Below are 26,751 nucleotides of genomic sequence, written 5' to 3'. Positions count from 1 at the left end.
TCGAAAAGCTTTCACGATGACCTTTGAACTGGTCGTTTTAAACGAATGGATGATTGATTGTAAATGGGATATTAAAGTGCTCATCTCGCACGTAGAAGAATCTATTACGACGATTTTGCTATGAACTTGATGATGATTGAGAGATCTTTGAAGAACCTTAAGGCTCCTATAATGAGATCTTAATGGCATCTTAAATCTTCGAATGAAGTTACACGATATGACCTCGGCAACCCTCGGTGATTTTCGGATGATCTGCGATGCCGATGATTAAACTGCGATAACCTCGGATAATCATTAGACAGAAAACTTTTAAGAAGAGTCTAATAAAATTATGGTTTTATAAAATAAAAATGCTCGATCTCAGCGAAGGAATATTCGATAAAACGCTTCAAAGGTCGGTTCGAAGCTGTGAAAAGTTTCAATACGATCCAATATTTTTAACGTTTCGAAGAGATCGGATCAAATAGCGAAAATTGTGTGTAATACGTTGAGATATATTGATTAACTCCATAAATTAGAATGTAAAGAAAATGTGTCGAACGATACAATACTTTAAGAATTCTATTGGGATTTACGTACGTTTATTTTATTCTCTTGGAAAACAAATAAACCTATGGAAGGAAATAATCTATTTCTTTGAGATGCTTAATAATAATAAGGCATCCAGATAATGAAATTGAGAAGTTTGCAAAAAGTAAAGCTGATCGGTTTGATTACTGAGAGGTTCGCACAGCGACTGCTATCAGAAAACTTAGTGAAATGTCAATAATTCGAAGGCACAGCTACGCGCCGACAAACGAGAAGCGCGGAATGCATAGAAAACTGGTTGGCGCGGAGGATTAAATCATCGCTAAATTGACGCGTCACGCGAGTCCCCGTTATTTCGTAGCTCGCGTGTATGATATTACGGCATTGTGATGCTCGATACGCGCGATCGTCCAGAAAAGGGACGCCGAGACGTGACGGTAATCCGCGAGACCATGAGCCAAAAGTAGCTTCGTGTACCGTTCGGATTAGTTACTATCTTTTTTACGATCGTCCAGTTGGCGCAAAAATCCATCAGACTAGGAGCGCAAAAATGACCTTCTTCTCGGCACTGACCATGCGTCATCATCCCGATTGCTCGTTAAAAAAAGAAAACAAGAAAAGAAAAAAAATCTAATAGAAGAAAAACGAGGAGTCGGCCAAAAGGGACCCTACAAAAATTACGTCACGTACACATGACTTTCTCTTAGCCAACGATCGTTTAACGTCCGATCCGATTATTTATAGCCACGAGCGTTTTAATAACGCGAACGCTTGATTTCTACGAGTGATCGAGGATGTGTCATAACCGCGTTTCCAATTGCGTCCGCTTTCCACGCGAATTTCACGATCTTCTTTATACGTACACTCCCGTTCAGAAGTACCTACTAGGATATCTATAAAAGTAAGTTAGGATTAGAAAGAAATGCGATAAACAGGTATTTTCTTATAATTTTTCCACGTAATTTTGACAAATCTCTTTCTGTCTATTCTGAATTATGTGTCTGATATGAATATAATATAATTCTAACCTGTCAATCCCGGATTGATTATAGTGGAATTCCATTTATCTGAATTTGTCGAGTAACAAACATTTTATATAATTGGAGTTCATAGTATATCATTTTCCCAATTATCTATCATTTTTCGTACATATAATTTTCGTTCAGACAAATGGATTCGATCGACAATAATTCAATTAATCGGGTATCAACTAAATTGATTGAAACTAACATTCGTTCCAACAGACGCAGATAAACGGAATTCTATTGTATCCCATTTTGTTCGAAATCGGTAGGTGTCCTACTATTTATGAACGGGAGTGTAACTACGTATCGTATAAAACATAAGGATAGCTTGAAAACGTCGTAACCTCGGATTCTTTCCGAAACACTGTAGCAATCTTCGTTTACTCGGATTAGAATCCAGTCCACACGCCAATCCGTGCAGCCTCCAAGGTAAACAAAGCCATAGACCGTTCGTAATTAAGGTTGACGCGAAAATAATTAAAACAAAAACCGTTTAAATCTGCCGTGACGTACGTATGTACGTGGTCTCGTGTTACGAGCAGATGGCACGCGGTGAAAGCGACGCGAACTGTTTTTCAGTGGCAACACGATGATACGCAATCTGCGATGCGATTCTTTCGCGAGTCGCAATGGTTGAGTCGCGTTAGCGCGCGCGCGCGCGTTCTTCTTTCTCTACTCCACGTGATAAATGAGTCAATTTCGCGGCGTAATACACGCGTGGCAAAAGATACGATCTGAACGGTTTAACAGGCCGGGGATATGTTCCAGTAATCAACAATTTCCGTTGCTAATCGACTCATACGAGTCGTAGATTTTCGCGTGAATCATCAGGAAGAAATTCAAAAACAAGTAAAGGAAACGAAGGAAAATCAATGGCCCCGCCTGATCGACCCACATTTATCGATAACACGGGGGGCTCGCTTATCTTCGGATAATCGTAAGAACCGACCGAATTGGCACGACTTACCAACGCCACACTCACGCTAGCCATAGTGTCTGCTCGGCTAATCGGGATTAAAGGGAGTTAACTGAAACGCTGCCACGCGTTATCCAATTCCGTTACGATCGATTCATTTCCACGGACCGATTCTCGTACGCAACAAAATCCCCTGTATGGAATCCAACGGTCTGCCAATAAACAAGAGTGGCGACAAGGTAGACGAAAAAAGTGCATTTGTTCGAAAAACGAAATCGATGTAAAGAAGAAATTTATACATTTATGAGTCCAATTAAAGAAATAGAATCTAATCGGAGGCTTGTTTCGCACGTTAAATGTAACTTGATATTTTCTATACTTTCGCAGATTACGTGCATTCCATGTATTTTTGCAGTTTTATATCGTCTATGGATGCATAAACAGCCACAGTCTAGCGATCGTAGAATTTTCTATCAGGGTTCTATATAACACTTGTACCCAAGTTCCTAATAAATTCGTTTGTAGATGCTGAATCTGGCCCAATACGAGCCTAACTCGACTAGGCGAAACGTGTATCAACGAGAATTGGGTCGTACCTCGCTGATTCCCGGAAGGCGCAAAAGGAACGCAAATAATTTCGTTCCTATGATCGTTGCCGAGGATCGTGGCTTCGACAGGCAATAACTTCGTTCCGCTGTAATAAATATCTCGGGTGGAGGAGGTACCAAGACACCCATGACCAAAAAGACTTCACCAGCTTCTTTATTTCACTCTTCTATTTTTTCTCCCCCCATTTTCATATATATTGTTCTCTTTCTCCTTCCTCCGAGCTTCCGCGAAGCAAGTTCTTGGCTCTCTGTAAATTAAACGATCGACCACGGTCGGCGAAAGTGGAGCAACCAGGGCCAAGGAAAAACGATCTTTCACGGCGTGTCGAGCCTCTCGAACCCGTTGAAAGATCTTGGGGAGAAGATAAGAACCGGAGGTTGCCGGATATAAGCAACACAACAACGTGGAATCAAACGTTCGAGGGTGAAAAATCCACGACGGGGGCTAGATTTCGCTACACGAAATACACTCTTCTAATTTCCATTCACGAACAAGCACGACCGTTCCCTACATCTTACATTATGTGGGGGCGAAAGATACGAACGAAGATCCTTTTGATAGCAGACACGAAGAAGAATCGTTGCTGCGCTTTGCTCCCATTTCCCTCCACTTCGAGTCAAATTAACGAATGAAGCTTGGAGGAATTTAAATGAGTCTGCAGAAATCTTGGAGCAAGGTCAAAGAAACTATGATAACGTCGAAACTCGAGAAATTTGATCGGGACTTCTCTCTCTGTAAATTTTAGTTAACCTTACGTTAACATTATTTAACTAGTATTAGTTAATTCGAGTCGCTTTAACACTATGACGAGCAGCTAATCTCAAGTTTTATAGTTTTCACGTGAAAGGTTCAGTAAATGTGGATTTTGCTAGGTCCGTAAGGAGATTTCTATAAATGTTCAATGACTTTCATGAGTCGCTGTATGTATCGTACGCATAGCCAACACTCACATGATACAAGATACTACATATAGCATCATCAATCGGTCATCGTAGTGTTAACGTTCGCTATAACTCCCTGTGAACTTGTTAGATGAAACTCGATGATGGTGTTTGTTGTGGTATCGATCTGATAATCGATATTTTCGACGCGGCGTGTAATCTCTTCTTCCGAAGCTAATCTCACCGGATTTGCTGGCGGCTTCGTTACAGTTTCTCGTTTCAATAAGAAATGAAGTGTACAATGAGCACCAGTGTATTTCCTTCTTAGAAATCTAAAGAGGGTGCACATACACGGAGAAACACGAACAATCGTCCTCGTGTGTCTTTAATCTCGGCGAATTAATCCGCGGTATCGCATCTCGTCCGGTCAGCGGCTGGCGTATCTCGTTGCTCTCGTCGAAAGTCGAACCATCGCGATCGAGGCGAATGTTCTCCTCCGGTGAGAAGATTATCGCCGCGGGAATAAGTGGATGGAAAATTGTTCTACGCGAACGGTGGTAGCTGGTGGAGAATTGCTTCGATAAATAACCAGCCAATAATCTACGAAAGTCTTTAACTTAAATCGAAAACATCGATCAACTTTCCTTTCTCATATTCTGGCCGATTACGCGCTTAAGGGGAACTGAATTATACATTTTATTGTGTACTCCAAGTCGTTCGAAGAAAGTTTAACGATAAACGAGACAACAAGGTAACAACGATCGAGTATTGCTTTCGATATGATCTACCTTAATGCCGACAACGGTTTCACCCAAGTCCGGCCATATTTAACCACTTTATGAACAAGAAAGATCCTTGTTCAGTTCTTGACCAAGACACACAAGAATTATCTTTCTCTTTTAGCAAGGATTAAAGGATCGAAAGAAGGTAGAGGGTTCGTTAGTTCCATCTCCTTGATTAAATTGCCCCGACTCTCGTGCGCTTCGCCCTTAGCTTCTGTTCTGCTTTTATCGATTCAAAATCTCCCTCTCTCTTTTTCTCTGCTCGTTTTCGCGTTCTCTTCTATGACACCCTGTATGTCGTATTACACGATATTCTTTATCGAATAAAGGACAACGACTCGAGCTCGACATATCCGTAGAATTCATCAAATTAAAAGCTTTGGCCTCTTTCCAGGAAATTAACGATTATTTTAATGAGAGATTTTCGTTAACTTCGCTTGCCCAGAAATTTATCTAGCCGGATGCATAGGAGTCGAATGAAATAATTCGTTAAACCGCAAACATTCCGAGCAGGATGTAGGCGTGACCGAGGTTGTCTACCCCTTTTAGGCTTTCACCGAACTACAAGCCATAGATAACAGTTGCTCCGCGTAATTATACCATAGTACAAGGAGTATCGTCTCGTTACGACTCCGCAACCGGCAGTGTTCTTGCGCCTGCGAAACACTGGTTCCCCATTAGCCGTGGATCTCACGGAACATAACACAACGTACACTACAAAATCCTCGATCATCGTCCGTTAGAAGATCTCTGACCGATCAAACGGACCTACCGAATGGAAGCACGTTCGGTTCTTAATTCCAGGATACAGCGACTCGTAACTAATTACAAGGTAATCGAGCAGATTCCTCGAGTTCGTTGATTAATCGCGCACCGTATCTCCGGGTAAGTTCGTTAGCTTGTGATATCAGCGTGTAGATGCGGCGAGTTCGAGAGCGCAGAGGATAATAAAAAGGGCTGTGTACACGTGGAGAGTGGCGCGAGGTTGACCCAGATGATAGGTTCGATCGATCGACGGTATCCTTTGGCTCGCGTTTAACGCCTACAGACAGCACAGGGTAAACGGGCTGCGCGAGAAAAGAAAAAGAAAAAGAAAAAGGAAGGGACAGGAAAGAAAGAGGAAAGAGAAAACGTGACCGACGTGACGCTTCGACTCGTCCTATACCTGCTCCTTGCCTAAAGATCAATGCGACTCCCGTGAAAGGATGCGAATTACGCGCTTCGCCAAGTGAATAACACCGCTTCTCCTTTTGTGTTTAACTACGTTTTGTTCTTTGGATAGTTATTTTATTGCTCGAAAGTTCGTGTTGTTTTTTACACTCGGTTTATTTTATTATACCCTATTTATTGTACAGTTCAGAAAAATTGAAAAAAATTATTTATTATGCACAGGTATATCGTTGGCTATAAGTGTTAGGACATACACATAAATGCTTGGAAAAATCTATGGAACTTTACTTTCATTTCATTGCGCAGGAAATAGATATAATAAAATAAATAGAAAATAAAAGCTCAGTAGAGAGCATTCAACTTCTATTACATACCAGCCAATCAGCAAATCATTGATTGACGGATATGTACTGCTTTCAGTTGGACATGAAATGCATCAATTAAAGGGAAAATCCTCGTACTGATTCATATCGATGGTATTTTCCAACAGGGAGAAAGACCTTGTAAAAAGTGTTCAATGTTCATCGAGAATTTATCGCATATTATGCATATTTTGCTCTTTACAAAACATTTTTCCATTGCAGGAAGCTGAGTAGTCGAGAAGCCTGTAGAAACTACTTCGAGAAATTCATTGCTGACAATGACAAGCTTTTTCGGAGAAACGATCGTGAAATTTCCCAAATACCTACAAATACACGTTTCCTAAATTTCACGATGAACTTTCCAATGAAACTACAATATCAAAATTCATTCGTTATGAATCGATAATTCCGACACGTCTGCAAGTTATTCGTCTACGTTAATTGATGACAGAAAGTTCACATAGACATGACAGAAATATAATTGATGGATTATTTTATACGAAAAGTAGACAAGAGCAGTGAAAGCTGACCGACGCGGCGCAGAAAATCAAGATGCACGCGTTCGGACACGCTCCGTTCAGAGTTCCTCGAAAAGAGACAAGAGGGCACGGCTCGATCTCGAGACGAGATGTCTCGAGCGTACGAAACGGAGAGTCTTGCCTCACGTTTGCATTTCAACACGTGACGAGGCGCGACGACGACGACACGCGATTCTCGTCCACTTTCCTCGACTTTCGTGCGTCGTGGCTCAGACTCGATTGCCTTCGCCGCGACTTAATTAACGCCACGTGTCTCTACAGGCTTCTTTTCGTTTGGCTACCATCACGCCATGTGTCGTTTCACTTCTTGAGAAATTTTCGTCTACTTTAGAAACGTCTGGTGTTGAGACTTCGTTGAATGATGAATTCTCTGTCAACTTTGAGTCACAATAGCACGATGTCGGTGCAAGTTCCTCGAATTAAGAAAGTTAGATCAATACGTGTCGGTCATCGGCACAAGCAACATTTGACCAGCTATGATTGTTCGTGAGAGTTCAAAAAGGAGATACAGTCCTCGTCCGAATGTACGATTTTATGTCAAAGTAAACAATCAATCGATTTGTATGATTTATAAAATTCGTTCCCAAATCTTTATTTCATTGTTAAACCTGTTATTGTTAGACAAGAGAATTTATTAGATAGTAACTTCTAATTTGTAGCTTGTAAAATTTCGCTACGTTTAAGGCGTGATCATTTGCTATTTTCCATTGAGTTTTAACATCTCAACTATATACAGGTAATTTCACGGGTACTTTTAAATTTTGTGGATTACATCGATCACTATCTAAATCCTGATTATATAAATTGTTCCACTTTATTCAAAATCTCTGGTAGCCTCGCTCGAAAATGTATCGCTCCTCTTTACGCGAGAAATTGGATGCTGATAAACGGATTAAGGTTGACAAGCGACCACATACGCAGCTATTCGAGCTGCATTCCAGTGCTGGTCTCACACGTGGGGGGGCTTCCCATCAACTGCATCACCGGGTCATAGCAAATTGTACGTCATTGTTAGACAGACGGAAGGATGCGTGTTACGCGTGTACTTGTTAGTCCAGGAAAGTCTTACACAAGTGGCCAATTACCCATGAACCACGTCAAACATATACGAAAAGCTATACAAATTATTTTAAGTGGAATCACCCAGCCCTTGATCAAACACACACGTATCTACTATTCAACGAATAACTCGTACGACTTTTGTCTCGAGTTTGCTGTTTTACATACGATTCAAGGTAAATGTCCCACGCATACATACATAGGGCAATAGTGTTGTCATAATACGATCGTACAACAACGATAAAAAAGACGTTGGATGATTAAAAAAAAAAAAGAAGAAGAAGAGAAGCTCCGAGCGAAAAGCAGTATTAAACATTCAGTAGGATATATCGTACACGTAGGACGAGGGTGGAAAAATCGAAACGTGGCAGCAACTGACACAGGATTACCATAAATTTTCTAGGCGTACGCGCACGCCGCCGTCAATTTCTCGTTTCGTGCGCGCCGATGCGCGTCCCATTCTATTAAAAGTAACGCGTGATAGTCATTCGCGCTCCTGACATTCGTCTCGCACGCGCAGAGGCGTTCCGTTTCCTCGGTGGTATCCGTGACATCGTTTCTCCATTCAATCACCATGAATCCTGTTAGATTCAACGATTTTCCAATTCAAATTTATCGGGTAGGTTTTCCCAGAGAATGAAATCGACGCTTGGTAAGTCCTCAATATAGGATGAATCGATATCGAAGTGTTTTTATACGATTCGAACGTTGGATGACCAACTCTACCTCGATTTTGAGTCACGATACTCGTTTAAGATAACGAAGTGAATTTAAAGCCAAAACATATTAGTCATCGGAGCATTTAATATCTGAACGAGCCAGTTACTGATAAGGACTAAGTCCAAAGTTGTAGACTTTATCAAAATTGTATATGTCAGCGACGATGCATTTTTAAGAGTCGTCGAATGCAGTTGGTCTGACATTAGTCCGCTTTCGGATGATTTACGATAGATATACAAACTGTGTGTGATCAGTGAAAGTGCGAATGAGATTATGCAAATGACTAGTGACTGGAAGTCTCGTAGATATTGGGTATGGAAGATTCGATTGATAGGTGAGAGGTAATTTAGTTCCTCTTTGTGAGGTGCGACATGGCATTTGCTCCAGAATTTTGGAATATAGTAGAGCGAATGTCTAAGTGATGCGGTCACACAGTAATTTGTCTGCCTAATAAAAATTCCTAACATAGTATACATAGTCACGAAACACTCACGACTAGTCTTCGTATACTCTACAATAATTTTCAATTAAATTAAACTCCATCAAATTTCATCATGAAATTAGTATATTCTATATTACAAGAAAAGAAGATAACACAACTAACTTAATTAACTTAGACTTAAAGTTAATTTAAAGTTAAAAATAGCAAGACCACGCAAGAACTTGTTTTTCCTATTTGTTTGAATATTTTTATGAAATAACTATTGGTACTTCGTACGCTAATAAATAACTATAATATTATTTGAATAAAGATAGCCACTTATACAGTGTACGAGGATTCTAATGACTGACTGGGTACCTTCTAAAATCAAAATACCTTAGTTCAGAAAAATAACTGGACATATATCAACAAATTCAAATGTCAACTCTTTTGCTGAAAATTATAACATTCAAAATACACACGAAACACGTTATTAATTAATGTTCACATTGTTCACCATTTGCCACTACGACTAAGTTAAACCGCTTTTGCCAGGTCATTGGATCGTTGATCGCGATAACCAGCTTCGGCTAATATCATACTTTCAAATGAATCCGCGACAGTCCTTGACGAGGATCTTGCGTGACGCTCGAGGATAAATCGATATTACGGTTAACAATACAGAGACACGATACACATGCGACCTGCTAAGCACAGGAGGACTGACAAATAAATTGACTCGACCTGGCTAAGGACCGTGCGAACTCGGATTTCACGTTCGAACCCAATACACACAGGTGCAGGACGGTTTATCGACTTCCTGCTGCACCTGTGTTTCTCTCCACTCTGTACACCGATGTCGTGGTGCGTTAAGTCCCGTCTTTCTACGTGGGCTGGGCTCTCGTGTCTCACAGAGACAGCCTAATCGGAAGCAATTAGGAGCATCGTTCTAAATTACATTCTCGATCACGTCGAACGTCAAAGAAGAGGAAACAACGACCCACTTTTGCCTGTTTCAAGGGTGATAATAATCCACGCGCATTTCCGCTGCAACATTTCGTTGCTTTAATACTATAGGGATATTTGGTTACACGCAGGCTGTGCAAAGTTCTTTAAACAAACTCGGTCATAATCTTGACAATTTTGATTCATAAATGAAATTTATTTTTGACAAATAAACGAAAACTTTGAAAAGATAATAAGGTAGTTCTATCTAATAAAATTTATTGTTTTATAGATTCCTTACAGTTATTTTCCAACAAATTTAAATCGCGAAACAAGCAACTTGAAATTGTATTAATTTGGCACTGTTTCGAAGATGAAATATCGCTTCTTTGCTATAATGGATCTGGCAAGTGCAATCAAAATTTCGAGCCAGTAAATGTAGATTCTAGACCAGTGAGCACAGCAAAATTTTACTCTTTAATCTCTTTCCTCCGAACTTTCCTTTATTATAGAGAAAAGTTTGTTACGCTTGATTGGCCGAGCAATTGCATCATATAGTAAAGACATCGATAAACATCTCAGAATTGATATAAATTTATTAAAAAGAATTGGCGTGAGTCATCACACCCATACACCTATGTTCTCAATCCCGCATATGTATGTTTAAAATATACAACGAAATAAAATCACGTCTCAAGTTGGTTCGTGTGTTCTTTCCTATTCCACGTTTTCAATGGAAAAGGTAATCTCAAGAAGTTAACGCGGTTGACGTGACTTATCCGCCGTTTTCTTGAAACGAGTATTACACGGGAGCATTTTTACGTGCATGAACAATGTACGAGGCAGTCAGAAACGTCAGTGAAACATTCCCATGGACGTTTGCGAACAAACCAGCTAAGGGTGAGGCAATGAACGAGAGACTTGCAATATGCATCGAACGATAAGTTCGGCTACACTGTACTATAGATGGCGGTACAATGTCGTGAATAATGGATCGCATCTGATTGTAGATGGATGCTTTGCCCGCGGCACGGTCGACATTTTCTGCTACCTTCGTGGCTCGACGATAAATAATCATCGACCGATTATGCGGGTCACTGGTGAAGCTCGAGACTCAATTAGAGAGATCATCGGGCCGATTCCGTGTCCATCCTGGCAAATTGCGATCGTTTCAGCTACCCCGTTAAATCGTAATCTTTATCGAACAGCTGCTACAAAAGCAATGTAGTAATTCGTACTTCGTTAGCGGTGCTACAGAATTTATAATCCACCGTCCTTCGACCACACGTTCGAGATATTAATCATTAACAGGTTCGAATTACGCATTCTTCTTCGCTTACTCCAACGATGATTGTGTGCTAGAAACGAGTACACTCTCTGTGCTCTGCTGACTGTGGCGGATTACTCATTGTCTGTTTCATTATCGTTATCTCCCTGCATCGTTATCTCCCTGCATCTTACTTGGCAGGTTCCCTCTCCTGGGAAATTATCGCTTTCTGTGAGATCAAGAATTCGCACGGGTGACGGCTGATTGAGAAATAAGAGTGTCTCTGCTAGATTATTGATAACGAACAGTGTTTACGTCACATGGAAATTTGGCTGCACGTATATGTATAGTATGTATGACATTCTTAACTCTTGTAACGATACGTTTCTTCCGTGCTCTAATACACAATCGACGATTATCGTTCCGGATTTACGTAAGATTAAATAAAATTTCATCATTCTGATTCGAAATAGGATCGAATAACGTTTACTTTCAAACAATCACTGCATTTAACAGCATAAAGATGCGATAATTGATTCTATGATTGGAAAACGAGAATGTCCAAAGTGAGTCGCTCAAAGATCGAGATAGTCGGGCGAAAGTCACTCGAAGATCAATAACAGACGGAGAATTTTAAAAATATTGAATTAATCTGCGAGACGTTGCTATCCCACCCATTCTTAAGTGCACTTTTCATTATTTTACTTTGTATTTACCGAACAAAACCCTATCTACAATCCAACCTCGCTACATTACCTCAAGCCAACCATGAACCAGACTATTAGGAAGTGTCTGGCATCTCGACCTCTCTAAGAAAATTACCTTTCTATTCCAAAGTCAGATTTCCAATTCAACATTTCCGCATGGGGGAACAGAACTAGGGAAAATAGAAGAATACCTCGAGAGGAAAAATTCAACGTACCGTGGAGTAGTAGCGATAAGCCTGGCGAAAATCGCGAGTGTGCTCGAGCGCCCGATGGTTCTAGCCGCTAATGAAGAGAAGCCAGTCGGAAAGACGTTGTTCTAGTTGCGTGGCTAAAACGTATACGGGGCGACGTCTTGGCGGTACACGGTCTCTCCTATGCAAAAGGAAATGGGCGAGGGTTGCCACGGTGACGGTAGCCAGCACCCGACCAACAAGGGTCGATACGACCACGTCTACGTCACCGATTCGTTCCCTCGTCCAGAGAGAAGAACCGGTATCTTCGCCAAGCGTGAACGTTTGTTTACCCGCGACAGCGTCCTTGAGGAAAGAGGGCGATCCGAATTTATTCCCCGAACTACCACATTTCTCCTTGTCTTTTTAATGCAACGACAACTGCGGTAAACGCAACCCTTGGAACAACGGTTTATTTGCGAAACGTTTGCAGAATGGCGAAACATAAACTTAGAGCAACCTTGATTTTCTCGTTAATTTCATCTTGGATTCTTGGTTTCGTTCGGTGTAAACGAAGTAAAGGGTATTTTAAATAGTAGAGATAAATAGTAGTATATTTACATGCAGAAAAGATGGCCACCTATAAAAAGCCACAACTAGGTTACGATCCTGTTTAGATGCTAGTATTCTATCGAAAAACATACCACGATGGTAAACCGAGAGAAGAGTCTTAAAAATCATGTACATAAACTTCAGGGAGGTCACAAGGACTAATATAAAAAACATCGTCTTAGCAGGGTAAGCAGATTTCTTAGTCAGATCTGGCCTACATTCGGAACGACAGATCCAAGATATTTCGAGAGAAAACTGTCTGGTCGAGACCAGATCGGAATACGTTGAAAGAAAATTCGACTATGCGGGCAAATTGATTGCACGAGGGACGTAACGATGTCCTCTTGTCCAGGGCGATAAAGATGGCTCCGCGCGTCTACGGAAACTCGCGATTCGGCGGTCGAATCGTACTTCGAATGCCAAACGGGATTCCGGCGCATCGAACGAAACAACACGGGCTGGCACACACAGTCACGGATTGTGAAACGTATTTGTTGCGCAAACGAGCCACGAACCGAATAATTTTTGCAATTGAAGGAAAAGATCCGGCTAATCGCGGCGGAAGTCCCGATCGTGCACGGCTTTACGAGCGCGGCACGTCCTAGTAACCCGCGAAATACGCCTAACGACGCGAACGAGAGGCATTGTTACGACTACGGGGAAGCATAAAGATAATATCCGACTTTATTGACACCGTCGATCCGTATCTTTCTCTCGGGCCTAACCGCCGTCCCCCCATTGTCATTACAACGCGCTAGTTTCTACTAGCTGACTCCTATTGTTCCAAACTTGGCGAAGGGAAGGAGTAAAAAAATAACTGCTAATTTTATACATATAGAATAAAACGGTCGACGGGACTTTCTCTTTGAAACGATCTCTACAAAGTAGAACGTTACCAAAGCTCGATCCGATCACATAGAAACGTTTGGGGCACGGGAAGGATCGGATTTAAGGTCACATAAAACACGAACAGGACTGTTGATACCGATCGTGTCGAGTCTACAGTTGAAAGAAAATATTCTACGTCCACCTGAGGGACGCTATGTTCACGCAGCCTGTTGAAAAACGCGATTAAAGAAACGCAAGGTCGAGAACAATGCTCGCTCGTGCCGAACGATCGGCGGCTCAGACCTTCGCGATGAACGTTCGTTTGTTCCTCGCGCACGATAACCACTCCGAGGTCAGGATCTAGGCACGTAAAAGGGGATTACGGTGCGTTTAATCTGCGTTTTATCATCTTTCGAAAGCCTAAAGTATACAGCAACAAAGATAGTATACAACAACAACCTACCATTCAACGCTTAAACGAAAAACAATCATTCGTTAGTCCGCAGACCTAATTGCATATCAAAGACACAAAGTTCCGACGTTTGTAGAATGGTTAACAAGCACTATGGCTCTATGGTTAGGTGGCAACATCCTAGTCTCGACCAGCTCGTAAGAAACCAACGACAAAGCATGACCCACTAGGGCGCTGTAAGTTTAGAGGCTCTGTTAGAATACGTTAAGTAGATCTGGCCATGCATGAGTCAGACGCATAGGGGAATTTTGTAGATCCGGTTGGTCGGAATGGTTATCTTACGCAGCAATTGGATTAGCTTAGTTTCGAACTGTAGTGAGTCACCCTTACGAGGGTATTCTCGAAGGGGAGTTAAGTGTTGAATGAGTTACGTTACGGCGAGATGGAAAATAAGTTTTTCGGAACGGTTTTAGCAATATATCGGATAGATCGTAGATGTTATGCGATGTGGGAAATATTATATTAACGTGTTAGCAGAATAGTTTCCTAAGCAGAAACTTCTGTAATTAAATTGAAAATTTCTAAATATAAATTAATTTTACTTGGTAAAATTTACTTGGTTAATTTACATATAACGTAATTTGTGTTTAACATAGATAAAGAAATTAAGATTTTCTTCTATGTGCTTGGGTGATGCAATAAAAATATTCGTAATAATAATTCTCTAGTTATTTGGAGTAACGCATTTCCATTTAAACGAACTACGTGGCTTTTATTCTATCCTATAATATTACACCCAAAAGATTGGCAATTCGTGTAACGTCGAAATAACCAGATTAAAGGAGGAAACCGAATCTCCTCTAGAACAGTCTAAAAGTCTTCGCTATTGTTGCTGTACACCGTCCCAGTTTCGAAAATCGCCACGTACAAAATAACTTCGATGAACCTTATTTCATACGTGAGATGCAACCGGATGGAAATACGACCAACAGCTGGTCATATAGAGAGACATATACAGGGTATCCCAGTAATCATAGTACAGTCGGCAAACAGGCGATTTTACGCGAAAATATAAATCGAAAATATAGAATAAATCTTTTCCGCTTAGAACCTCGTGTAGAAAAGAACTAGGCCGACTATGTTTAGTTACGATAAATCTTCAAATTTTATTTTATCGAAAACGAATCGTTCTACGAAAATATTTTATTCGACACATTTCACTTGTTTCCGCATGCAGAATAACCTCGTCAATTATTCAAGTCCAAAATTATCCACGTTCAACTATACTTGACAAATTGTCAAACTCCGATTTCTTGGAAGTGAATACGTCGTATGAAAAATGTTATCCTATATTTTCGACTTATCTTTTCACGTAAAATCGCTACTCTTCCGATTGTACCATGATTACTGGGATATCCTCTATAAAATAAGATTCCCGATGACGCGCGTGCTAAGTTGTACACCCTCCTAAATCTTGCCATATTGCACTGTCCTAGTTACGATGCTTGCTGAAAGTATAACTAATTAGATGCTTTCGAAAGTTGCCACAACGTAACAATGTTTTCTCGGATCGTGCCTGAGATACCGACACCTATCGTTTGTAAGTTGAACGAGGACCCAGGCGTCGACTGAACCGTGGAATATTATCGATTTTAAGTAGATCGCGAGTCATGTTTCGTTTTGACGCACGGAAAAAGGTATACGTCAAGAGAAAAAAATCCATAACCAACCGGTATTCGACCCCAGCACAACACGAGCGGTCATGTTCAAGCAGTAAAGAAGGTATTATACAGGCGTTAGCTGAACCGAACGAAGTAAAATTTCATCGGAATATATTCCGCGGAATGCGTATAAGAGCGAAAAGAGAACGCGTTTCACGCACCAGCTTGCTACTTCGAAGCTATTGGGAACGCACGAGAATACGAAATCGTAGCGATCAATTACGTATGTTATGCATCAAGACCAAAGTACACACGTAAATAGGCTTTTTTTCCATCGACGTCAACTTTCGCTTGAGCATTGGTTTTGTAAAACAACATCGTGTGCAAACAAGCGTTCAAAGTCCGTGAAATCAATTTCTAGGCAAGTTTTTCAATTTATTTTATGTACCGTTACGTTTCTTCCTTTGCACGAACTAACAAACGTTCGGCGAGAATCGACAACCCGCGATATTATCGATATCCAATGCATGCGACAAGTTGAAGGGAATTGCTGTCAGAAGTTGGTAAGTCAAGTGTCGATTGTGGACAGCCTCAAAGTGAAAACGATTTAGTCGGTCGAATCGAAGTATGAGAAAGGAGAGCCGCGCTATTACGAGACACGTACGTGTCGTATGGAAACGGTGACCTATCTCTCGAATGCTTTCGCGGCGCATGTGCAATTAGGAGATTGAAATAGGGGCAAGAATACCGTCTATTATCGATTGCGTCTAACTTGAAATTGTCTGTTAATAAATCGAATTGCATAAAGAAAAAAAAATATAACGTGCACGTTGCGAGCCGACGTGACGTCTAAGAGACGCAAAAAGAGAAAGAAGGAAGAAAGGCAGGAATGGATGGAATATATCGATCGTTATGGTACGTTTCGTCAAAGCCAGTTGGCGTTCGGACGAACGGATTTCTGTTTCACATCGCTACGTTCCGCTACCTATATTCGATTCATCTGTGATTACACAGAAGGACTGACCTGATTTCATGACACTCGTCACACGCGAAGGGTTCATTATGACGGTTTACTCAAAGAGCGTCGTCGTTACTGTCGTTTCGAGTAGACGTACATGTCAAACGTATCGTTCAAATTGGTGACTAGAATCAAGGGAGAAAAATAGAGAGCAAGAAACTTTGAAATCCATGGTAAGCAAGTCTATCCAGAATTATAGCTACAAGAAAAGCGGAGAAAAGAGAGCGCTTAAATATTTCATAGGCACGTGAAGCGTAAAGTCAAGAAACTACCTGGCCGGGCCATTAATCAAAAGCGCGCCTCTGCTTCTACGAGGAATCTTCACATTCCTTGACCGCGCCCTCTATCCTTCACGGCAAGTGCATCTCAACGTAACAAGTGCAACCCGGGAGAAACGAGTAATGTCTCAATAAAACGGCATCTCTCCTCGAACACCAGCCACTACACGACTTCCTCGCGATCGATACTACTGAGACGAAACGATCGTTAAGTGGGTCAATTTGTTCCATCCGCGCGGACCTCCATCGATCGATTACGATCTCGAGTTGTGTGATTTACGGACTTCGAATCCACCAGCCCTCGAGAAGAGAAACTTACCTTGGTACGCGTGCATGCCCGATCTTTTGTCACACTTATCGCGGCAAAAGATACGGTTAGCTTCGATATAAGTTCTCGTCGAAATTTATAGCGCGTCTTATATCGCGATACATCGATGCTGCTGTTTGTCCTCGACCAAGAATCAAGTGTTTCGATGGCCAGACATATTTATTTTCTATATATCCTACGGTTTGTGCGATCTTGATCGATATCTTTATGACAACTTCTGTTTTGTTTCTTCTTTTTCTTTCTTCTGTTACTGATCGATACCAGAAGAGTCGAAATTAACGTTATTGTTATCAATGATAAGAACTGTAACTAGGCATTACATATTATGTAAATTATGAAAAGGCGATAAAGAGGAAAAATATATAAAAGATTGTAACGATTGTTTAAGATATACAGACAACATTGAGCTACGAAAGATTTATCGCAACTGCTTTTTAAAGAAACTCAATGATACCGAGAATGTATCATGAATGTACGTATTACAAAGTAAAGAAATGCGATTAATAAGATCACTTATTAATTATCCTTTTTATCCTTGAATTATACATCTCGCCTACTTTTCATTTTTAATTTTTTCATGCGAGTTTTGCACTTTTGTTAACGAAGTAAAGTAACAGTAAAACAAGTAAATAGAGTACACCCTACAGCGTTTATAAGCGCTATAGTAGATAACTACATAAATTAATTAAATCAGCGAGTGCTTTGTGCATAATAAAATTCTGCCAACGACTATCGGAAAACTGTTTGCTTGAAATTAGAAAGAATCCAGCTGTGTATAAAAGCTGTGTTACTGGGTATTAAAAAAAGTCCTGTATAATATTTTTTCTTTGAGGTGGATTACTTTCTGTGCAAAGTATCGAATTGATCGTTTTCAATTACCTCTACGTTTAATGAAATTGGATATAAAATGGTCTGAGAAACGAATTCTTCCAGAATAACAGTGAAAGCTTTTAATCCCTAACCATTTCCAATTCTTCCATTAATTGCATCGTAAGATTAATTAAACGAAACGAACATTGAACATAGGATCTGACAACGAGCAACAAACTTCATTAAAGGCTTTCAGATGAAATTGTCGCAAATAGTGGTTCTTCTTACTCAAGATCGTCGCCAGGATCTTTTCTACGTTGAGCAAAGCTTGCAACCGTTTTAACGAGCAGAAATTACTACAGTCGGATTAACGCCGATGAAATAGGGGAGCCGAACTAGTGGGAAAAAGATAGAACCCGTTTCAACCCGACGTTTGGATAGCAATCGGGTTCGTTTAAGCTGGAACACAAATATACGAGAAAGAAGACGATTAAACTCGAATCTAGGACGCCGGGTTAGAAAAATAATTCGCTTTCTCGTAGTACAAACAGCCATCCGATTACAAAATGGCAAAATCCCCGTAACGGTAGCCGATATAATTTCCGTGCTTCCACGATTCGAATTAAAACCTTAGGATAAATTCGTGGAGAAATCGAGGAAAGCGAAACTAAACGTTCTCGAACGACGATTCGGGAATCACAAAAAATGACTGATATCGATATTCACGGAAATAAATATAGAAATAAACAGCCGAAGTAATGAGACTACAAGTCCGAGTAACGTAGCAATTAACGAACATAATTAAGGTTAATTGACCGTTGCCATGGTTGTAGGTATTAATCGTTTCTCCGTAGCACAGTGATAATTAACGGCAGACGAAGATTTAACGTCTTGTTCTGTTCAACGAGTGGACCATTGCGGTTTGTTATTAATGACATGAGAAAAAAGGAACGGAACACATTTTTATCCTGGCCGGGAGAGAAAGTCGCTTTTTCTGACACGCATAAAATTCATGCAACGTCGAAAATATGCTTCGCGGTTTCTAAAAAGTGCGACGCTTCTCTATGAATCGTCCGCGAAATGGCTAAAAGAAAGCGACGCGGACGTCCGTCTCCAACAACGATCCACAGAACGTCGTCTTACTGAAATAATGCCACGCGACCTTAATTTCTAGGGCTATGAATAATAACGAAACTGCTTTCTTCCTGCAATATGTTCACAAACGACTGAATTTAATGCGAGAGATCGATTAGTTACAGATTGTTCGTCCGCAATCAATTATCGAATATTAAAATTCTAATGGTTGTGCGGTTGTTTCGAATAGACCACTAGATTATAATTAATGAATATTAAAGCGTAGTGTACTATGAATACCAATCACGTCATGAGGAATAACATTAAAAGGAAAAGTTTCGCGTTATAGGAATTTCGTTACTGACACCAATTAACGCAGAGAAAACTCGGCGCAACGCATCGAAACGGGGTGAATACCGCTTTCCACGTATTTTCTTATATCGTTAGAGCAGGAAAAATCTATTAATGATTATTACCCGTAATATTTCGTATTAAAAGAGATCATCTCATTTATTCTCAAACATTATGAGGTAGAAAAAAAAATGTAATAGATGTGGTATTTTAAAATGAGATAGATAAATAAATATAATGGATATGGATACCGCTTTCCACGTTTTCTTCAACATACATAGAACAAAAAAAAAGAAAAAAAAGAACGTAAAAGATCTAGTTGCTGTTGCCCGTGATATTTTAAATGGAGAAATAAATAATTAAATAGATAAAACAGCGCGAGATCGCTTTCCACGATCGTATACTCGAACATTGACGAGATAAAAAGAAATAGACCTGACGATTATCGTCCATGATATATCCAATGGAAACGAGGAAAAATTATATCTATCTCTGACAGTTAATCATTTCGCTCATTCCCGGCCATCGCTCTCCTAGACGAAATCCATGGATCGTACACGTGTAGGAAACAAGGAATCACATTCGTGATTTCGCGTTACAAAAGACACGACCATTATTTCACGGTTACGGGTCATTTTCGTAATAACTTTCTGCACGGCTGCTACGGCTGCTGCCAGCAGGCACGAAGAAGATGAAGAAGAAGTCGCGCGCGCGTATTGCAATTTGTTTCCACTGGTGGGTTTCATCCCGTCGAGTATTTATTGCGTTACGCTTATTAGGACGAAACGCATAAATGTCAAACGGCCGCCCGATACCGCAGCGGCTATTTTCACCGTACGTATCCTCGCGCCAACGCGTCTCTAAATATCAGAATCCTGGTGAAAGCGCGATCGTACAACGCCAGTCCCTTTTACTTTTTCCACCAGCCATGATAATAACACGCGTAGCTGCACGTTGTTCGATTAAGTTGTTTGCTTAATGTCCAAAGAAAACGTGCGTTTAGAATTTACGCCGGGGTTTTACCTGAACGTCTGAATGCATACCCCATTACAGTGAAAGTCTGGATCCATCGTTTAACCATCGATCACGCAGGAATCGTTAAATTCGATACAACAATGGACTCACCTGTAACAAACAGAAAAGAAAACGAATTGTAAAAGTCGATCTACATGGCTAACGGACTATTTTTAGATCGGTTAAAACACAGTGGGGGTTTTTGAAATTCAACAACCGCCTCGACCAACGGTTCTAATCTCGATGAAAATTGGAAAAGTAACAAACGCAAGAAACGATTCTACGCGCTGTTTCTTTTCGATGTTTGCCAATCGTAACGGAGCCAGCGGGACGTAACGAAAAAGGAAGAGAATGTCCGACGTGTTTGTTTGTAATGGAACGGCGGATCGATCGACTGCGTCCTCCCCTAGGGAGAAATTTAATTGAATCATTCGTGGACACTTGTCAATCGTAAACCGGCTGGAAAAACCGCTATGTTTAAGGTGTCGTGGTCCGATGACCGCAGGGGTGCAATTAGCCTTTTCGAGGGGAGAAACACGCAACTCGAATCGTCCGACATGCGCTTGCCCCTCTCAAATCGCAACAATGAGGTAATTACCCGACTATCGTAACGGTGATCTCATTGGGATTATACTACTCTTTGCAGTCATTAAAACGTTTAATTGATATCGTATCTCGCAATTTAGTCTTTCCCTGGCTGTCATTACATGTTTTCGTAATTAAATTAATCTCGATAAAAATGATGCTGCATTCTTTGTAAATTGACGCGACAAAGCGATTAGATATAAAAGCATTTTCTTTCTTTAAAAGAATCTACGATTCAGCGGTTGCTATGTCAAAGTCTTCTATTTACATTGCACGCGCTTATGGTTATACTTTATGGATCAATTTGCTAGAAAATTTAAATGCTAAAAATTAGAAACGTTAAATTAAAAGTTAAATCGTCTTACTGGATCTGGGTTACGATATTCGTACACGTAATACGGAGGAATAGTCGGTCCGATCAAAAAGATCCCTTTTCCCTGTCGAAATAAATGATCCCGAATAGAAACGGCGCCCATTCGATAAAATGCAACGTTGCTATAGCATGTTTGCCGGCTGTCGCAACGATTACCGACGCGTCAGTGCTCTGCTATACCGACAGTAAAAGAAACTTTCGTAACGAAGTTCGAAAGTCTCCACTTCGGAGGCGCAACTCGATCGTCGACCAGAGCGCCACGAATATTACGGTGGAAAAAACGCGAACCTACGAGCATATTTGAACCGTGGCGCGCAGTCACGCCTCTATCCAAAAGACTGCTTTTAGAGCGGCCGTTGTTAGGTGGAATCGAGAAAGACGACCCATCCGTACGTAAAATTAGAACCCCACATGCTACGCAAGATTCGCATTCCCTTCGTTTATCCTATTTCTCTACTTGTTCGTGCCTCGAACACCCTTGATTCATCATGCTTTTGTTTACCTCCCAACGAGGGACGAAAGCATTTAACTTTAACACGATCGTTCATAGGGTATATTCGCTGCAAGAATCATAGCTACAATATAAAAAGCTGAAAGGTTATTTGCGAATGAATCTAATAATTGCTGATTGCCACAATAAACCGAATGCGCTATATATTTTGCCTTAATCGTCTTTTAATTATTAAATACGTAAGATATTTCAAAGTCGAAGGTTTTGAATGAAAGGTTTCGAGACAGTAGATGCTTATAGGAGCTTCAGAATTTTGAATTTTAAGCGAAGTTAGAGAGTGGAGAGAATGGAATTCCTGATGCAGCTCGACGCTCCATTTACCATTCTATGATTAAATCTCTTAACTCCGGTATTACGTTGGCAAAGTGACCCGGTTGTAGATTTAGTAGCTGACGTTTCTCTAGTAGCCCGTGAAGGCAAACGAAGGCAAACGTTCGACGTATAATTCTCGTAACAAAACTCCGATAGCGATTAAGCACAAGTAATATCGTGATAAGGTTTCAACACGCACAAGGAATTGGTCCAAGAATGGAATTGGGTAAATTACCACGTCGTTGTCGGGACTCGTACAAATATTGTTTCGAATACGCTTTATCGCTCCCTTGGCTTTATCAGTAACCAGCTACACAGCGTTAAATTCGCTAGATCCTTCAGTTGCTACGTTAATTCAATAGCAACTGAACTATGAACAAGGTTTCTTTTCTTTCAGCTTAATAATCGAAAGTTTCGATCTAGCAAAAAGCTCGATTTACAACCGAGAAACGTTCACCGAGGGAAGAAGAAATGTTTCTCGATCAGCGCCTAAGTTGCAACGACTGTCGTTACTATTACCTAACTTAGAGCAAGCTGTCTAATCGTGAGAGAATGAAGCGCATTCTAATACCTGCAAGGCCTAATAGTTGCAAGTTAGGGGACCAATTACTCGCAGCACAATGGATGCAAAACGGCCGACACAGCTAGGAGAAAGATAGACGAAGGACGTGAAATGGAACGGACCGAAATACGAGTACAACGATTGTAATTAACGGTTGTAAAAGCAGACTCTCGGTAAACAGAGGCACGAGCAACGACCACGGTGCGACACGATTCTTAGAACCAGCCACGAACTAACCTTTTTCCTGCTTCACTTTCGAAAATATTCAGACAGACGCGACGGATGGCTTCGTACGTTGCCGCGATTTTTGTTCGCGCAAAGATCTACACACGCGTTTAAAACTTTAACCCCTCTCGATAATAATATCCGTGATAGACCGTCGAGCACGATCGCTATTTTAATTAGACAGACATTAAGCAGTAAATTGCGCGATTCTGGTCGATTAAGCGGAGAACGATTAAAACCAAGTTTCATAACGTACGTAAGAAAACGATGTAAAAAGAAGAACAAAGTATAAAAATACGGCAAAGATTATACGCTGTTTAATCTGATACGGTGTGTTCACGGTATTTCCTCTCTTTCTTCTAACGATTATTGCCAGAAACGTGACTGCATATGTGACTGTAATGACCCAACCGTTCCCGGGGTCAGCTAATTAACCATAATCTCGTTGCCATTTTGCGAGGCCTGTTATACAAAGCGGACAGCACGCTGAGTGCATTCAGTTGTTTCCTATCGGAAATTCTTGCGTCTGTATAATTTAACGACCGACTTGCCTTCGCGTCTACCGGTTTGCAACGTAGTCAAGTAGAAAATTTATGGATCTCGACAAGTGTTTCCTCGATAACCGATTGTAAAACGATTTTTACTACAGAAAGAAAGAAATCTTCTCTTCGAAGATTCATCTCTCGACAAAGAATATTCAAAAGAGAATAGAAAACCAAAAGATGAGAACTAGAAACTAAACAAATTCTGACAAGAAGAAAACTATGATACCGTGTCCAACTTAGGTCCCGTTTCCACGGATTATTTAAACAGGACAAACGAGTCTTGCATCACTTGGCGGTTCGACGAACAGATCGCGATAGATTGCGCGAGAGAAAGGAAGCGATCGAAAAGCTAAGGTGGTAACCTTACTCATTAGCGGTCTAATTACAAACCGGTCGGAACTTCTCCGTTAACCGCACAATTACGCGTTAGGCAGGACCTTGTATCTAGTCCGGCCTGATACGTAGCAGCTTACGGACTTGGTTTATCATAGAAACACGCCACGGTGAGATAGTCGTACAACTTTTGACTCTCTTTCATCGTGTTTCACCGAACCGTATCGTTATCCTGGCTTTCGAAACGACAACCAATTCGATACTTGAACGCGTGAGCGTGTACTTTGAGAAATTGTTCCGACTGAATGAAACGCGTGTAAGCTGTCGTTTGGTCGTCGGCTAATACGGAGCAATAACGATCGCCCACGCACTATATATTTCTACGTTACATAAAGAAATTAAAAATTACGAAAAAAAATCCATAAGTGCAAATAAGATATATTTACTGATTTTTAAACTCATAGTACACTGCAATGTATCGTTTAGAAATTCTATTTGATTACAGACAGATACTAGTAGGAAGATATCGAAAGTCGGTAACTATAAACAGCTATCGATCATCGATCGGCAATAATTACGGTGTTTAATAGTTTATGGCAAGATTACGGGACTGTTAGGATTTACAGGATCGGGAGACCACGTTTGTAGGGATTTCGAGGATCATAGCGCGTCGATTAACGATCATCAGCGATCGATAATCGCAGTAAACGTTAGAGCGGAGGGTACGATCTTCTCGATCGATCACGAGCGAACGCGGATCGTATTCCGATCGACGGTTCGTAGGATCGTAGCCTGTCTACCGGTGACCTCGATCTTTCTTAGGTTGTCACGATATAATTGTTATTACGTGTCCGTGAACGGGCACGGGCTAGACACTGTGGCGCTCGTGAACTCGTCCGATCGATTTGCTCGGCATCGTTTCGTGCTAGATAACGTCTCGTGAACTTAAACATCGCGCGTCGTGTCCCATTTCCTCCGTGAGTCATGCGTTACCGACATTTCCATTTTTCCTTTCGTTCTCACGAGCTCAAGTAAACAAAATTGTTTGTGTATTGTAAACTGTGTTTGCGAGAAAATGATTTATGGCGCGACTGACGAGAAACTGAATTTTTCTACACTTCGGAGAAAGTACAAAATGGAAGAAACGTAGAGGTTGTTCGCAGGTTGGATCCGACGAACGACGAAAATAACAGCGCGCGAGGAAGAAAAACCGGAGAGATTTGAAATATGGATATACTTAGCTGTGACTCGTAAATACGCTGCGTCCTGCGTACTGTTTTTTCAGTCAGTGAAATATCGTTATTATTAAACTAAAGCAAGGATTTAAGACTACATAGTATCTAGAATATCCGGAAGATCGGATGAAGATTCAAATTAAGGTAGAATATAGAATATTAAGAAGAAGAATAAGATCAAATGAGATAAATATTAAATACAAAATACAAAACTATAATTTGTACGAAACAAGAAGAAAATCGTCAAGAATAATTAAAAAAAAAAAAACGGTAAGGACATTGTTTGCCTGTGTACGGGTTAAAACGCCATAACAAGGTGTCCCATAGGCGACTCTCCCGTTTAGCACGAGATCGTAGAACGTAGAAATCTATCGATCGTCTATAGTCTACAGTCTGCAGTGTACGCGACGAGACGCATACAATGAACAGAACAGCGCACTGTAGGCGGACACATGGGAATATCTGCATGGAAACCTTGTAAAGTCTGTTCTCGAAGAGCCATAGTTGAAACACGTGGGCACCGATATCTACCTGATAAAGATTTCACCATAAATCAGAGTTAACGCACGGAGAACGGTAGCTGAGCCGAGTCACGATTCGTGAATGAAATGTCCGAAGAACGAATCGAATCGACCGAAATCGAATAAGTCGACTTCGTTCCAATCGAAAGAGCGGATTGTTGAAATATGGATATCGGAGTTCGCTTATGAACGATGAATCGGATATCCGCGAACGCTAAAACAAATTTGCTTTGAAAGTTAGAGGATACAAGAGTTCTTCTAAAATACGTGGAACTTCACCAAGTTACTCAATAAATTAACATTAGTTTCTTTTTTCTTCTTTTTTTCCTTCTTTTAAATTATCGCAAATTGCAGTAGCGTTACGTAACAATAATGTTGCGCGTTACATAGTAACAATTTGTATTTAACCAAGACACGTTTGTCGACGAGTGGCGCCATCATCAGTCGGTTAAAAATAAGCATGCTAGACATGAAAAAGCGGCAGCGCCTTCAGACGACGGACATGACATCACTGGCGTGCCAAATACTTTCGCAGCCTCGTAACGGAAGTCGTTATTTTTACCGCGACTCTTTTTCTTCCGCGCAAACCGTACTGCAAGGATTCATGACAGTGCGAATCAATGAAAGTCTTTATTCCTACACCGTGACTCCTGCTTTCCGCTTCTTCAGGTACGGCGTTCAACTACCATCTCTACACTCTGTGTGTTTCTGTCCTCGGGGCTATGTAGTTTATTTCCTTCCGTTCCGGACGATCTACGCGTTCGGAATGGAAACGAAGACAGACTCGAATCGAAACCAGAAAATTCGAACATACCGAAGTATAGTCGATGCCGCATAATCGTATATTTCACGCCCTGTTTCGACTAGGTGCCAACTTTCCAATTTTCCGATTTGACGATTTCCATATAAATCTTCTAGAAATTCTGTTACCTCACCAAAAATAGAATACGGTCATTGTCGAAGTATTTTCAAGCATCGTGCGACTCGGACTCGCAGAGAAACGGAGCAAGAAACTCGAGAACGCTTTTAACACGAGCGTCTCGAGACTCGTGGACTCCAAGA

At 40.9% G+C, this 26,751-nt stretch overlaps 1 protein-coding gene across 6 annotated transcripts in view; it reads right to left on the bottom strand.

The window, feature by feature from the left end:
* Positions 1 to 26,751, bottom strand: part of LOC117236706 (MAP7 domain-containing protein 1-like) — a 173,044-nt gene that overhangs the window by 144,455 nt on the left and 1,838 nt on the right. For 3 of the 6 annotated variants that reach the window (XM_033499890.1, XM_033499893.1, XM_033499896.1), the window contains exon 1: positions 20,497 to 20,536. The exons of the other annotated variants lie outside the window; for them this stretch is intronic. In XM_033499890.1, coding sequence (XP_033355781.1) covers positions 20,497 to 20,521 — 25 coding nt within the window. In that variant the 5' untranslated portion in view covers positions 20,522 to 20,536. Of the gene's footprint in view, positions 1 to 20,496; positions 20,537 to 26,751 lie in introns of those variants that run through there. 6 annotated transcript variants of the gene reach the window in all.

The sequence above is a fragment of the Bombus vosnesenskii genome, unplaced genomic scaffold (assembly GCF_011952255.1).
Source record: "Bombus vosnesenskii isolate JDL3184/JDL3185 unplaced genomic scaffold, Bvos_JDL3184-5_v1.1 scf7180000013352, whole genome shotgun sequence".
NCBI classification, from domain to species: domain Eukaryota; kingdom Metazoa; phylum Arthropoda; class Insecta; order Hymenoptera; family Apidae; genus Bombus; species Bombus vosnesenskii.
This window is presented reverse-complemented; position numbering and strand designations above follow the sequence as displayed.